The following is a 13,225-nucleotide window of genomic DNA, read 5'->3' on the forward strand; positions in this document are numbered from 1 at the left end:
GGATCTTGGTCAATGCCCTTACTTAAAAATGAAAATACGGACTTTGACAAAGGTTGAATGACCTCTTTAAAGTTATCTGAAAGTTAATGTCATGACCACACCTAGAACCAGGCCTCCTAATTCCTCACTTCACAATGTTGAAGAATAGGATTTTAAAGTTGCTAATGAGGTTCTGAAGAGGGAAAGCAGCATTTTCTGAAATAGACTGTGATTAGTGCTTCTAGCAGTTTCTCCATTCAGCTGGCCAGAAATGAGTCCCCAGATACTAGCTGCCGTAGCTCATCATCACTTGAGATTTTTACAGTGTTCTTCTTTTTTTTTTTTTTTTTTTTACAGTGTTCTTCTTGATGGCTGCTCGTTTCCAAGTAATAACTGCACTTGAGTTTTTAAGTCAAACCCTTTAGATAGTAAAATTGTAATCTGTTGTAATTGTGAAGCATGTGGGCTGTTTTAGGTATGGCTTAATGGAATGGTAAATGAAAAACTACAAGGGTAGGTGGCAGTTCGGGTCACAAGGTGAAGAGACCTGGTGAGCCTCAGGAGACTTGGTCAAGGGTTCATTCATCCCTGGCCACTAACTGACAGGTCACTTCCCATTCAGAACAAACACCAACAAATAATACCACGTGATGCTCCGTACCCATCTCTGAACTTTCGAGGGCAAGGATTTTGTCTTTTTTTTTCATCTTGCATTCCTAGTGCCAGTCTAGTTCCCAGCACATGGTAAACGGCCAATCAGTTTGTTGAATGAATAAAGGAGTTACTTTTTCTGTCTTTAGGTTTTCTTTTCAGTAAAATGTGAAAACCAGTACCTCCCTGTTACCGAGTCCAAGTGCGTACTGCTCGCCGCACAACAGGCTAGTAAATCGAGAGACAAGGTGTTAGGGCAAGGAATAGTGACTTTATTTAGAAAGCCAGCAGACGGAGAAGATAGTGGGCTAGTGGCCCAAACAACCATCCTCCCCGACTTAGAATTCAGGCTTCTTTTATACTAAAAGGCGAGGGGCTGTGGTAGGTTGTTGCCAACTTCTTGGTGCTGGAATCCTTTGCTCTTGCAGCTGTCCACGTAGGTTTGGTCACAGTGTTCCTAGAAACCTCCACAAGACAGTTGTTATTTTCTGTTCTGCAACTTGATTTATCTCTATGTGAATGGAAAAGTTTTACACTAAAGCTTTAAAGGTCAGAGCCTTGAGAATGGACCATCATGTATATCTCAGGCACTAGGCAGCATTCCTTTACAAAGGTGCAGGGCCAGCACGACTAAGCACAGGCAACAGAGCACAAAGGTTAGAGCTAAAGGACTAGATCTAATACGAAGTCAGGTTTATTATTTGTTATTCTGTGTTACATCCCTAAAAGATTAAACGTGATAATAGATGTGAATGCATTTTGGAAAGTTCTGAGCATATATATGGGCATAAAGGTATTATTTCTTTAAGCTGTGAGAGGATCAATATAGGGCTATGAATTAACTGAGGAGAAAACAGTATCTCCTGAATATAACAGAATTGAAAAACTCTTGTCCCTTCAAAGACTTTATCTTTGTATAAGAAATAGCGTCAGTAATTTGTTGATTTTCCTCTCTGAGTGTGGATCATTTAAAAGATAAATATGAAAACATTCCAAAAGAGATTCATTCTTAGTATTCTCAAGAGTTTGTTCAATTTTGCTTATTACATAGTTGTGTCATGTTGGAAATCCTGATTGAAACAAAATTTTCATTATTTAGCTGTTTTATTATCTTTTTTTTTTTAAGCATTTTTTTATGTCAGCTTTTTTTTTCCAGTGTGGTTTGTTGTGTAATAGAGACATAGCTTCCTGTAGTATCTTTCTGGAAAAATACTTTAACATTGATAACAGAAAGACTTGTTTATTAAAAGAACTTTTACAGCTACTTCTTTAAAGTCCAAATTGTTTCCTTAGAATAGAATTAGAAAGAAATATAGAGAAATGGGCTTATTGGAGTTTTCTCAGGGAATAAGATTTGATAAGCGAGAACACCAAAAGGTTCATGTAAAGATACTCTTTCACTTGCCACTTTGATTTATCCTACAGACAAATCTATCTGCTCCTATAAGATTAATGGAGAACCAGAAAAATTATTCAGATTACTTATTAGTAAAACAAATGAAAGTTGCTATACAATGTATATTTATCCAAATGGGTGTGATAGTTTTTTTTCTTTTTTTTTTTTTAATTTTTAAAAATTTATTTATTTATTTATTTATGGCTGTGTTGGGGCTTCGTTTCTGTGCGAGGGCTTTCTCTAGTTGTGGCAAGCTGGGGCCACTCTTCACTGCCGTGCGCGGACCTCTCACTATCGCCGCCTCTCTTGTTCTCTGTGGAGCACAGGCTCCAGACGCGCAGGCTCAGTAGTTGTGGCTCACGGGCCCAGTTGCTCCGCGGCATGTGGGATCTTCCCAGACCAGGGCTCGAACCCGTGTCCCCTGCATTGGCAGGCAGATAGATTCTCAACCACTGCGCCACCAGGGAAGCCCTGGGTGTGATAGTTTTATTGTGAATGTAAACTATGAACTATAACAAGTCAGTGTTTTTTGTTTCTTTAGATGGGTAGCCTATGAAAATCCTGACTTCACAGGAGAACAGTATATACTGGATAAAGGCTTTTATACCAGCTTTGAGGACTGGGGAGGCAAAAATTGTAAGATCTCTTCTGTTCAACCCATATGTTTGGTAAGGAGTTAACATTTTTCTCTGAGAATATTTAACTGAATTTTGGATTCCCTTAACGTGTGCTTCTGGTTCATGTAATACTTAACTATAGAAACTATCCTGAGATTGTTTTTAATGGTAATTGTCAATGACCCACAGAACAATTTGCAAGATGTCTGCCCCACTCACTTCCTTTTCTCTTCTCTTTAAACATTCTTAGGATTCTTTCACCAGACCAGGGAGACAAAATCAGGTAACTTAACAAACATTCTATCATTCATAATTAGAAACCTTCTGTTAAAAAGCTGAATTTATGTGTAAAACATCATACATTTGGGAACATATTGTTAGTTTTACCCATTTTTGTGCCTGAAAGCATAACTATATTTTAAAATTAATTTAAGTTTACAGTAAGGCTTAATTGATAGCACTGACCCATATCTAAATATTTCTTATAAAATGTTCTTATGTAAAGTTAAATTTTTATATCATTACAGTGGATCAGAGTTTTACATTAATACACTAGGATTAGTATTTCAAACAACAGCGTAGTTATTGTGGAAAACAGTAAAATGAATTTTCGTATTTGCTGTGTCTGCATTAGGCTTTTTATATAGTGTCTTTTATATGGTGTCTCACTTAAGCCTTTTGAATGCTGACTCTCTGTATCAACTGAAGTGTTAAATTTGTTAAAGACTTTTTAATGGAAGTGTTCAGAGAGCCATAATTACAGAGGCACGAACACCACTGTAGCCTCCTTTATTGGCATACAAAAGAGTCTAATAAGTCAGCAGGTAGCTTCCATTGAGAGGGAGGAAAACTGCACTACATGTTTCCAAAATACAGTTTCTTGTAAATGTTAGAACTGTGAACAATTACTTTTGGCCACAGTAAAGCTTTAAAATGCCTGGCAGCTTGTTACAAGAGGGTGTTCTGTAGAAAGCTGCCTCTATTGTTGGACTATCCTTTGATGTCTCTGAATGAAATTAAACAATCACGAATGGTACAGCCAAAGTATTTCTAATTGATCATTAATGTAGAAGTAAAAAATTAAAGGTTTTATAAAATTCATGCCAGTTTACAGTAACAAAAGTTAGCAGGTCATGTTTGGTTATCATTTCAGAGGCTGAATGAGTTAATGTGTTTAGGAAAAGAATTTTATGTATTTCCGTTTACTTTTTCAAAGATTCACTTGTTTTCGGAACCACAGTTTCAAGGTCGCAGTCAGTGTTTTGAAGAAACAACAAGTCAAATTGATGAGTCATTTTCTGCCAAGTCTTGCAGAGTTTTAGGAGGCAGGTAAGCAAAACAGTGGACTGGCAGAGCCCAACCCGTGGGGGAAAACAGGATTCACATATCAGCAAGTAAATACACTTGTAGGAGCCTGGTACCTTATGAGACCACCACATAGTACAAGACCATGTGAGTACTGAAGTGGACTTCAGAGCACTGAGTGCTGGGCGGCAGAGGACATGGACATCAGTGTGGGTGGGAGAAGTTGAAGATCACCACCTCGTTGTGCAATGGGACTCAGACCAGGTTCTCTGCTCTCTAGGCCTCTCCCGTCATCTGTAAAGGGACTTTAGATCATCTCTAAGGACCTCCCAAGATAGATTTTTTTTTACAGATGGGTAGGAGTAGGGCAGGCATTCTGCATGATAGGCAAGTGCATGGTTGGGGTGGAGATGCTGATGAGGGGCACACCACCCTCTCTAGCTGGGAGGGCTTTGTACAGGGGGAAGGGGAAGTGAGTTTGGACAGGGAGGGTGGGCTCAGGTGATGACTCTTCTGAGCATATGAATTTGGATGGATGCCAAAGGAAAACACAAGATGGGCAAGGCAAGGAGCTCAAAGTCAGGGAAACGGATCAGGAAACCCTTGGAGCAATCTGTGCAAAAGGTGATGAATTAAGTTGAATAATAATAAGTAGTAGCAGCAGTAGTAGTAGTAGTAATGCCTTTAATCATATAGTTCTTCATGGTCTAAACAGCACCATCATGCCATTTGGCAATGCAAAGTGGAAAGAGCACCGGCTTTGCATTCAAATGCATAGATTTATATGAAGCTTCACTGTTTATTAGCACATACCTGCACCTCTGTCCTAGTTTCTCTTTGTCCCATATGCTGCTTCATTTATTACTACCAGGCGTGTACTTTTTTGTTATTCATTTATTGTCTGTCTCAGCTCACTAGGGTATAAACTTCAAGATAACAGGGATTTTTGTCTTGTTATATCCCCAGCAATGGAAAAATACCTGACACACAGTTATTCCTCAATAAGTATGTGTTGGGTTAAACAAAAACAAAACAAAAAGACCCCCACCTCCTCTAGGGAAGCATGGTAAATCACCATTTTGTCAATAATGCTGAGTGCTAGAGAGACTAAGTGACTTGTCTAAGTCACTGTGGTATCTTGACTCCTGGCCCAGTGCAGAGGTGTTGGAAATGAGGATAAAGGGGTGAGGGAGAAATCTGGGGAGGAAGCAGTAGACCCAGGTGACTGACTAGCTCTGAAGGTTGAAGGAGTGTTCAGAAAAGACTCGAAGACTCAAGGGCTTGACAGAACCACCTTGGCTGGGAGAATGGTGGCACCATGAGAGGTGCAAGGAATGCTGGTAGGTGGAGAGGTGAAAGCATTAATCATTTCATGGAGAAAAATGTTGTATTTCCCAAATGACTTATGAATATTAGGTTGCCACAAGATGAAATGCAGTAAACATATCCAGACATTTTTGCAGAGAGAACACTGTTAGCCATACGCATTGTTTATTGTATGGCAGCTACCTCTAAATTCAGACTCCTTGACTAGGAAGACTCAAATTACACTTTATACGTGTGTGTGTGGTTTTCCCTCTATAGCTGGGTTGCATATGACGGAGAAAATTTCTCGGGTAATCAGTACGTGTTGGAGGAAGGCCACTATCCTTCGCTGTCTGCAATGGGATGTCTGCCTGAAGCAACTTTCAAGTCTGTTCGTTTTATAGATGTCGTAAGTATCTCAGGGTGAATATAGCGTTACAGAGGTGTATGGTCACACAGCTGACAGACAGAGCAAGGGAACCAGCAGGCAGGCTTACTCAGGACAAAGTTGGAGGCAGAAAAAATAGTTTCGTGGACAACTTTCTACCCTGGTCTCTTTCCAGATCTTTACAATGTAAACTGTTTGCTGTTTTCTCAGACTTCAGGGGCAGTGTTGGGCCAGTCATGGTGCACCGTGCACAATCATGGGCTAGTTCAAGGCCCTTCCGTCTTGTTTTTTTCCGTTTCACACCTGAGCCCTATTTCTTTTTTTCAAGATTTATTTATTTATTATTAATTAATTTATTTATTTATTTATGGCTGCATCGGGTCTTAGTTGCAGGATCTTTGTTGAGGCATGCGGGATCTTTTGTTGTGGCGTGCAGGCTCCAGGGCGCATGGGCTCTGTAGTTTGCCGCACTCGGGCTCTCGCATCGAGGCGCCCGAGCTCAGTAGTTTCAGGGCACTGGCTTAGCTGCCCCGCGCCATGTGGGATCTTAGTTCCCCGACCAGGGATTGAACCCGTGTCCCCTGCATTGTAAGGCAGATTCTTTACCACTGGACCACCAGGGAAGTCCCCCTGAGCCCTATTTCTATACCTCTACCTTTAGAGGTACCCATTCTAATGTGTTTGGAGTACAGCTTGGATATTCCTATAAAATACATGTTTTTAAAAATATGTATACAGCCTTTTAATTTATATACAGTATTATGCTATAGTTCTCATCATGTTATAAAAACTCTCCTTACATGAAATTTTTTGGGAGCCATCCGTTATGCTGTGTGTACATCTAGTTATTGATTCTAATGGGTGCCCATGATGTAATATGTATTTACAATATGGAATCATTAACTAGATGTACATACAGCATAATGGATTACCCTGGGATCTTTTGGGGATACGTATTAAAAAGTGGATTGGGACTTCCCTGGTGGCACAGTGGTTAAGAATCTGCCTGCCAGTGCAGGGGACACGGGTTCGAGCCCTGGTCCGGGAAGATCCCACATGCCGCAGAGCAACTAAGCCCGTGCGCCACAACTACTAAGCGTGCGCTCTAGAGCCCGCGCGCCTAGAGCCTGTGCTCTGCAAGAGAAGACACCGCGATGAGAAACACGCCCACCACAATGAAGAGGGGCCCCCGCTTGCCGCAACTAGAGAAAGCCTGTGGGCAGCAACGAAGACCCAGTGCAGCCAAAAACAAAGAGTGGATTTACTGGATCTCACGTGCGTGAATATGCAACCTTCAGTAAGTACTGCCGAATTCCACCACTTTACACTGTTGCTGGCAGTGCATGTGGATTCGTTTTCAGCATCATGGCCATTATTGAGTATTCTCTGACATTCTAACTTTTGTCAGTTTGAAAGAATGGGGTAGAAGTTGTGTTAGTTTGCATTTCACTGTTGGTGAGATCTCATATACGTACTAGTCATTTAGGTTTTCTGTTCAGTGAATTGCCTATTTATATCCTTTGCCCAGCTCTTTAGTTTCCCGTCATTGTTGTTATTGATTTGCAGAAATTCCTTATAGTTTTTAAATCTATTCCTCTGTTGTTTTAGAGATTTGCAATGAAATGACTTTTCTCAGTTTCTCATGTATGTGCCAATCCAGATTATAGTGCTCCTTTTTGACCAGAGATCTTTAATTTTAATGCAGACAAAGCAATATTCGATAGAACAATACTGCAAGATAATGTTCAGGTGTTAAAGTCTGGGTGTATCTGACAGTTTGGGAAGTATTTGTTAGTTTTTGGTAGCTGATATCTCATAAAAAGCTTTAAACATACGTAGTTGGTGATTTTAGCTTTAAAGGTAGAAGGAACATATGTGAGTTGGCTTTTTCTCATCCCCTCCTGCCCGTTCAAATAACGAAAATGTTGACCTTCCTTGAGATGTGAAAATAGTAGCAGTGAAACATAAAATGATGTGGTAAGATTCATTAGCTTACAAATAATAAAATATCTAAAAATTTGATATTTAACCTGCTTAGAATTCTAAAAGCAACCTACAAGTATTTAAAAAAAACAAACCCACTTTAGATTTAAAGCTTTCAAATGCCTCCCTTCAAGCAGAACTTAGCATATATGCTCACATCACTTTTGACATTTACAGATGATGTTCTTTTAAGTTTTGATTACGATGAAATGAATATTTTACCCATATTAAGAACGTATATTTTAATTGTGACTTAGTACTTCAAAATCGTTTGGTTGTTGTCGCTAGATTAGAGTGCTTGGAACGTTTTAGCATGCCAGCTCAGAAAAGTGCAGTGAACGTGCAAAGTAGTGATACTACCACAGTTTCTGTCATTTCCTTCTTGTATGGTTTATATAACCTAATTTCTAGACCATATAGAACACGTCTACACACTGATCTGCTCTGTTTATTGGTCAAGATCTTTCTACACATCAGAGCACATCCACATAAATGAAGCAGTAAGGTGTCACACCGTTGCCACAAAACTTTAAGCAAGTTAGGGAATTTTTCATGTATCATTTATGATTTTAGGATTATTATCATCAGAGCTTAGTCTAGGGTCATAAGGGTCTGTAATCTGAAAAACAAGCATAAGCTGCCAACTTCTCATTTTTCTGAAAATCAGTGGACTTGAACTTGGGGCTTCCATCCTATTTTTTCTCTCCTAACAATTATTCCTACAGGAAAGTTTGGGGATACACAGAATCATTGTCTTATTGACAGTTAAAAACAACAACAAAAAGACATCTGAAAATGCATACAAGGGGAAGCTTCCTTTATTAGGCAGATTACCACTAGACCCCCAAAGATCACCACAGCCCCCGCCCCTCGCCATTTATGTCTTTGACTTTCCAGCCCCTTCTTATCTCAATAGAAAACAGAAAAGTTGAAAATAAAGTCCATTAGAATTGATATTCCAGGCATATATACCTGTTCCTTTATGCCTGGGATATGTTCCCCATTTTATAATACTTTACATTTACCTGCCTTTCTATGTAAGGGAAAAACTTTCTGCCCTCCATCCTTCCTTGCTTTAGCTTTGGAGTATATAACCACCCAGACGTTGCTGGAAAAGGGAGTTTATGAGCAGGCCAAGTCCAGCCAGATCTTCTGCTTTGTCCTTGTAACAAGGTGATTTTCATGTTAAGTTCGAATTACTATCAAGGATGAGTAACAGAACATTATTTTTGTTCCTAAACAGGAATTGTCTGAACCAACAATTATTCTTTTTGAAAGAGAAGACTTCAAAGGAAAAAAGATTGAATTTAGTACAGAAATAGTTAATCTCCAATCCCTAGGATTCAACACGCGCATACGCTCTGTTCAGGTGATTGGTGGCATGTAAGTGAGTTCCTACTTGTTTATTCAATAAAATAGATTTTAAAAATTAAGTTTGATCATATTTCTCTTCTCTGTTACCTTAACCAAATTGACATATAACCCCTTTTTTTCTGTAAGGGTTAATATTTATGTTCCCTCACAGTATACTTTTCCTATTGGGAAGAGCCATGTGTGGGACATCATCTCTTCATCCAGATTTTTAGTTTACTTAAGATAAGGACTCTCAAAGTTCCTAGGCGAACGCTTTGCAATAAATTGAGCACTTCCTTAGCAAGTAGGAAAGAGAATTGATTTTGCTTATCCTTTTGAAAGACCAAGTCCTTTGATTTTGGAGTAAGGGTTGGGATTTTCCTTCGGCTAGGAGTGACTAGCAGATGTTATAGGCAAAATGACTTAATGTCAACATGGGAACATTTTTCTCAACTTTGAATAATTTTGAAATTAAGATGTAAAAATGAATAAGGACTATCAATGTAATGTGTTTTTACAAAAGTATTTTTCTTTCACTCACCGAAACAGCAGGTGTAGTTTGAAGGCATCAAATGGTGGAGAGGACTATAGCTATTTAAAGAACAAATTCGGATTATTAGGGTGATTGATTGATAGAATTTTATGCATGACTTTTTTTCCCAACAGGTTTAAACTAATATTTTGTTTTTATGATAAAATGACTACGATGATAACATTTTAGAGTTGCAGGGTTAAAAACAGAGAACCTTGATGTAATACATCAACCAGAGAGAAAGATTGCTGTGTTGCTTGCATGCTGGTCTGCGCTGGAACCCAGACTTCAGGTGTGGGTACCAGCATCTCTGTGTGGAAGAGACCTGAGTATCTTTAGTAGTTCTCTGGATTGAGGAAGATTACTCTCATTTTAAATAAAACTTTATTATCTATTTTTATCTAACCCTTATATAGCACCCTGTGTAAGAACTTTACAAGTATTAACCATTTAAATAAAGGTCTATTATTACAACTGAAGATGTTTTATGTAAAGTTCACAGGAAGTACTGGGCTGTCCTGCTAAAAGACTATCTCTATTGAAGAAAAAACTTACCTATTTCTCTTCAAGAGTGGAACTTTTGGGCATAAATACTCATGTACCATGAATTTGCTATTTGTCAAGACATGGGTGCTGTAGCTGTTTTTGATAATAAGGTAGTTTCCTTTTTTTATCCTCCAACATATATTTAAAGTATAAAAAGCTCGGTCTAGGTACTTCCCTGGTGGCGCAGTGGTTAAGAATCCGCCTGCCAATGCAGGGGACATGGGTTCGATCCCTGGTCCAGGAAGATCCCACGTGCCATGGAGCAACTAAGCCTGTGTGCCACAACTACTGAGCCTGCGCTCTAGAGCCCATGAGCCACAACTGCTGAAGCCCGCATGCTGCAACAAGAGAAGCCACCACAATAAGAAGTCGGTGCACCGCAATGAAGAGTAGCCCCCACTCACCGCAACTAGAGAAAGCCCAAGTACAGCAATGAAGACCCAACGCAGCCAAAAATAAAAATAAAAAGCTCAGTCTAAAAATCAAAGTGTTCTGAAAATATAATTGGTGCCCACTGTGAAATGGATATTGCTACTTACTGTGGTTATCTCTTTTTGTTTTCCAGATGGGTTACTTATGAATATGGCAATTACAGGGGTCGACAGTTCCTATTGTCACCAGCAGAAGTGCCTAATTGGTATGAATTCAGTGGCTGTCGCCAAATAGGTTCTCTACGACCTTTTGTTCAGGTACTTTCTTCTTTTACATGCTTTGAATAGACTCTTCTCTGAAATCTTTTTTGTAAATGTAATTAACTTTTTAGTTTCAATTTTAAGTGTGAAATTGGCCTCTCCCCCACCCCACCCCCGAGAATTTCTGAATTTCGGCTGTGTCTCTGGTGCCAGAAGGTTGTGACTGCTTTCAGAAATGTTATTACACCTGACATCAAAACCTGGTATGGGGCTTCCCTGGTGGCGCAGTGGTTGAGAGTCCGCCTGCCGATGCAGGGGACACGGGTTCGTGCCCCGGTCCGGGAAGATCCCACATGCCGCGGAGCGGCTGGGCTCGTGAGTCATGGCCGCTGAGCCTGCGCGTCCGGAGCCTGTGCTCCACAATGGGAGAGGCCACAACAGTGAGAGGCCCGTGTACTGTAAAAAAAAAAAAACAAAACAAACAAAAAACCTGGTATGTCCCAAGCCCTGGGTTGTCCATAGGCAGGCTCCCAGCCCCAGGCACTTTGAAATTCTGTCAGCCTCTCCTCACTGAGAAAATCCTAAAGCCTCTGAAACTCTCAGATGTAGCAGTTTTCCCTTATCCAGCCTCATCTGGGATTCTGCCCCTGCTACTGATGCTTGTTCAGTGCTTCTGAAGTACAGCTTGTATATGACTATTGCTGGGGTTTTGTCTTCTAGAAACGAATTTATTTCAGACTTCGAAACAAAGCAACAGGGTTATTCATGTCAACCAATGGAAACTTAGAGGATCTGAAGCTTCTCAGAATACAGGTCATGGAGGATGTCGGTGCTGATGATCAGATTTGGATGTATCAAGAAGGATGCTTCAAATGCAGGGTGAGCTTTTTGGATTAGACAAGGGTCTATAATAGCATCTCTCCTCAAGTAAAGTAGATGCTACTTCATGATTCCTGGAGCATTTTCAGAAATAAGTTAGAAGGTTTTTCATGAAACTATTTCTTAGTTCTGATAGAACCTGTTTAGGAACCAAATGGGAGGTAAATCTAGCACTGATCCAAGATAGAATCTTTATATCTATACTTGATTTTTATACAGTAATAGAAAAAGCAAGTGTCTGTGTTACCCTCCCCTTTTTCCTTAACCTACTTGTTATAGAAATAAACTTATAAGCCCCATCATTATCAACACAGATCACTCTTGGTTTGTTTCCATTTTGGAGGACCCCACAGACTAGGCTGAAGCGTGAAGAGATAACCACCCTGTGTACAACACAGTCCATTTCCTAATTGTCACACGTTGTAAAATGGAAAATTGCCCATCTCCCTCCTATCACTCCCGCCACAATGCACATTTAAAAGCTGAGTGCTGTAAGATTTTATGAGAGATGCTCACACTTCTATTGTACGTACTCATTTTAACTCCTTGATTTTATGGGCTTGACTGTTTGCTCCTGATTTTTTTAATCCTGGTGCCCTGTGAGTCAGCAGAAGGCATTATGGCCTGCTGAAAGGAAGTACAACTTGTTAATTGGGTCTGTTGTGCTTGAGGGAGAATCATCCTTTAAGTAAACAGAAGTACTATTTAGACATGCATAGAAGAAATAGCATGAGAAACAGAAGTAACTAATATAGAGGCATAGAAAAAGCTTCTGCCTTTGAATTATCTTAATTCAAGAAAATGGCATCTTTCAACAATTATTTCTAATGAACATTACAGTGATATTATTTTAACAGCTTTGAATTTGGTAGGTCAGTGAGAAAAAGGAAAGTGTCCTAGATTATCACAATCCTTTTATCTCAATATATTGTAGAACAGTACACTTTTCATAAGCATTTTCTATAGCAATATGTGTGAATGCCATATGAACATGACTACCATACCTTATTTATATTATATTAAGGGTAGATTCACTTCATAGAAGGACCCGTAAGATCTTTGCATTAGAACACACTCTACTGCATTTATGTTTTCTCTTTTTATACTTGGATAGCATGCCTTTTTAGAAAATTTTAGACATTTCTCATGAAGGGGAAGACAAGACAAATCAGTAAATGGAATTCCAAGTTTTAAAATGATAAAATGCCCTTTTAGCAACTTCAGTGCTACAGCAGCCTTCAAAATTAGAGATGCAGTCATATTCCGGAAGGGTCAGGCTGAGTGGAGTGGATACATCGGGGAGATTAGCTACAGACCCAGCCTCAGATCATGGTGATTTCTGGGGGGAAATATCATGATGGGCATTTTTAGTGTTCTAAGGAGGCTTCCCTTACTTATAAAACAGAGGGCCTCACAAAGGGCATAAATCTCTTAACAATGGACAAGAATTGAGAACTTTCTATCACAGGTTATCTGAAATGAAGGGCATAAATATTTGTTTGATCCCAGTTACCATGGCTAAAAGCTGAAATTCCTCATGTGGGGTATAAATGAAGCTAGGAACTAAGATAACTTTAAAAATCAGCTCACACAGGAAATTGCTTACAATGGTAGCTGAATGTATATCCACCCATGTCTACGATACCTTGTCTTTTCCAC

The 13,225-nt window shown here is 39.5% G+C and overlaps 1 protein-coding gene across 3 annotated transcripts in view; it reads left to right on the plus strand.

Moving 5' to 3' along the window:
* Positions 1–13,225, plus strand: part of CRYBG1 (crystallin beta-gamma domain containing 1) — a 205,036-nt gene that overhangs the window by 186,132 nt on the left and 5,679 nt on the right. For all 3 annotated transcript variants that reach the window (XM_079938671.1, XM_079938672.1, XM_079938673.1), the window contains 7 exons: positions 2,568–2,694; positions 2,894–2,926; positions 3,860–3,972; positions 5,533–5,662; positions 8,868–9,007; positions 10,621–10,744; positions 11,408–11,566. In XM_079938671.1, coding sequence (XP_079794797.1) covers positions 2,568–2,694; positions 2,894–2,926; positions 3,860–3,972; positions 5,533–5,662; positions 8,868–9,007; positions 10,621–10,744; positions 11,408–11,566 — 826 coding nt within the window. The remainder of the gene's footprint in view (positions 1–2,567; positions 2,695–2,893; positions 2,927–3,859; positions 3,973–5,532; positions 5,663–8,867; positions 9,008–10,620; positions 10,745–11,407; positions 11,567–13,225) is intronic.

The sequence above is a fragment of the Stenella coeruleoalba genome (assembly GCF_951394435.1).
Source record: "Stenella coeruleoalba genome assembly, chromosome: 12".
In the NCBI taxonomy this organism is placed as follows: Eukaryota; Metazoa; Chordata; class Mammalia; order Artiodactyla; family Delphinidae; genus Stenella; species Stenella coeruleoalba.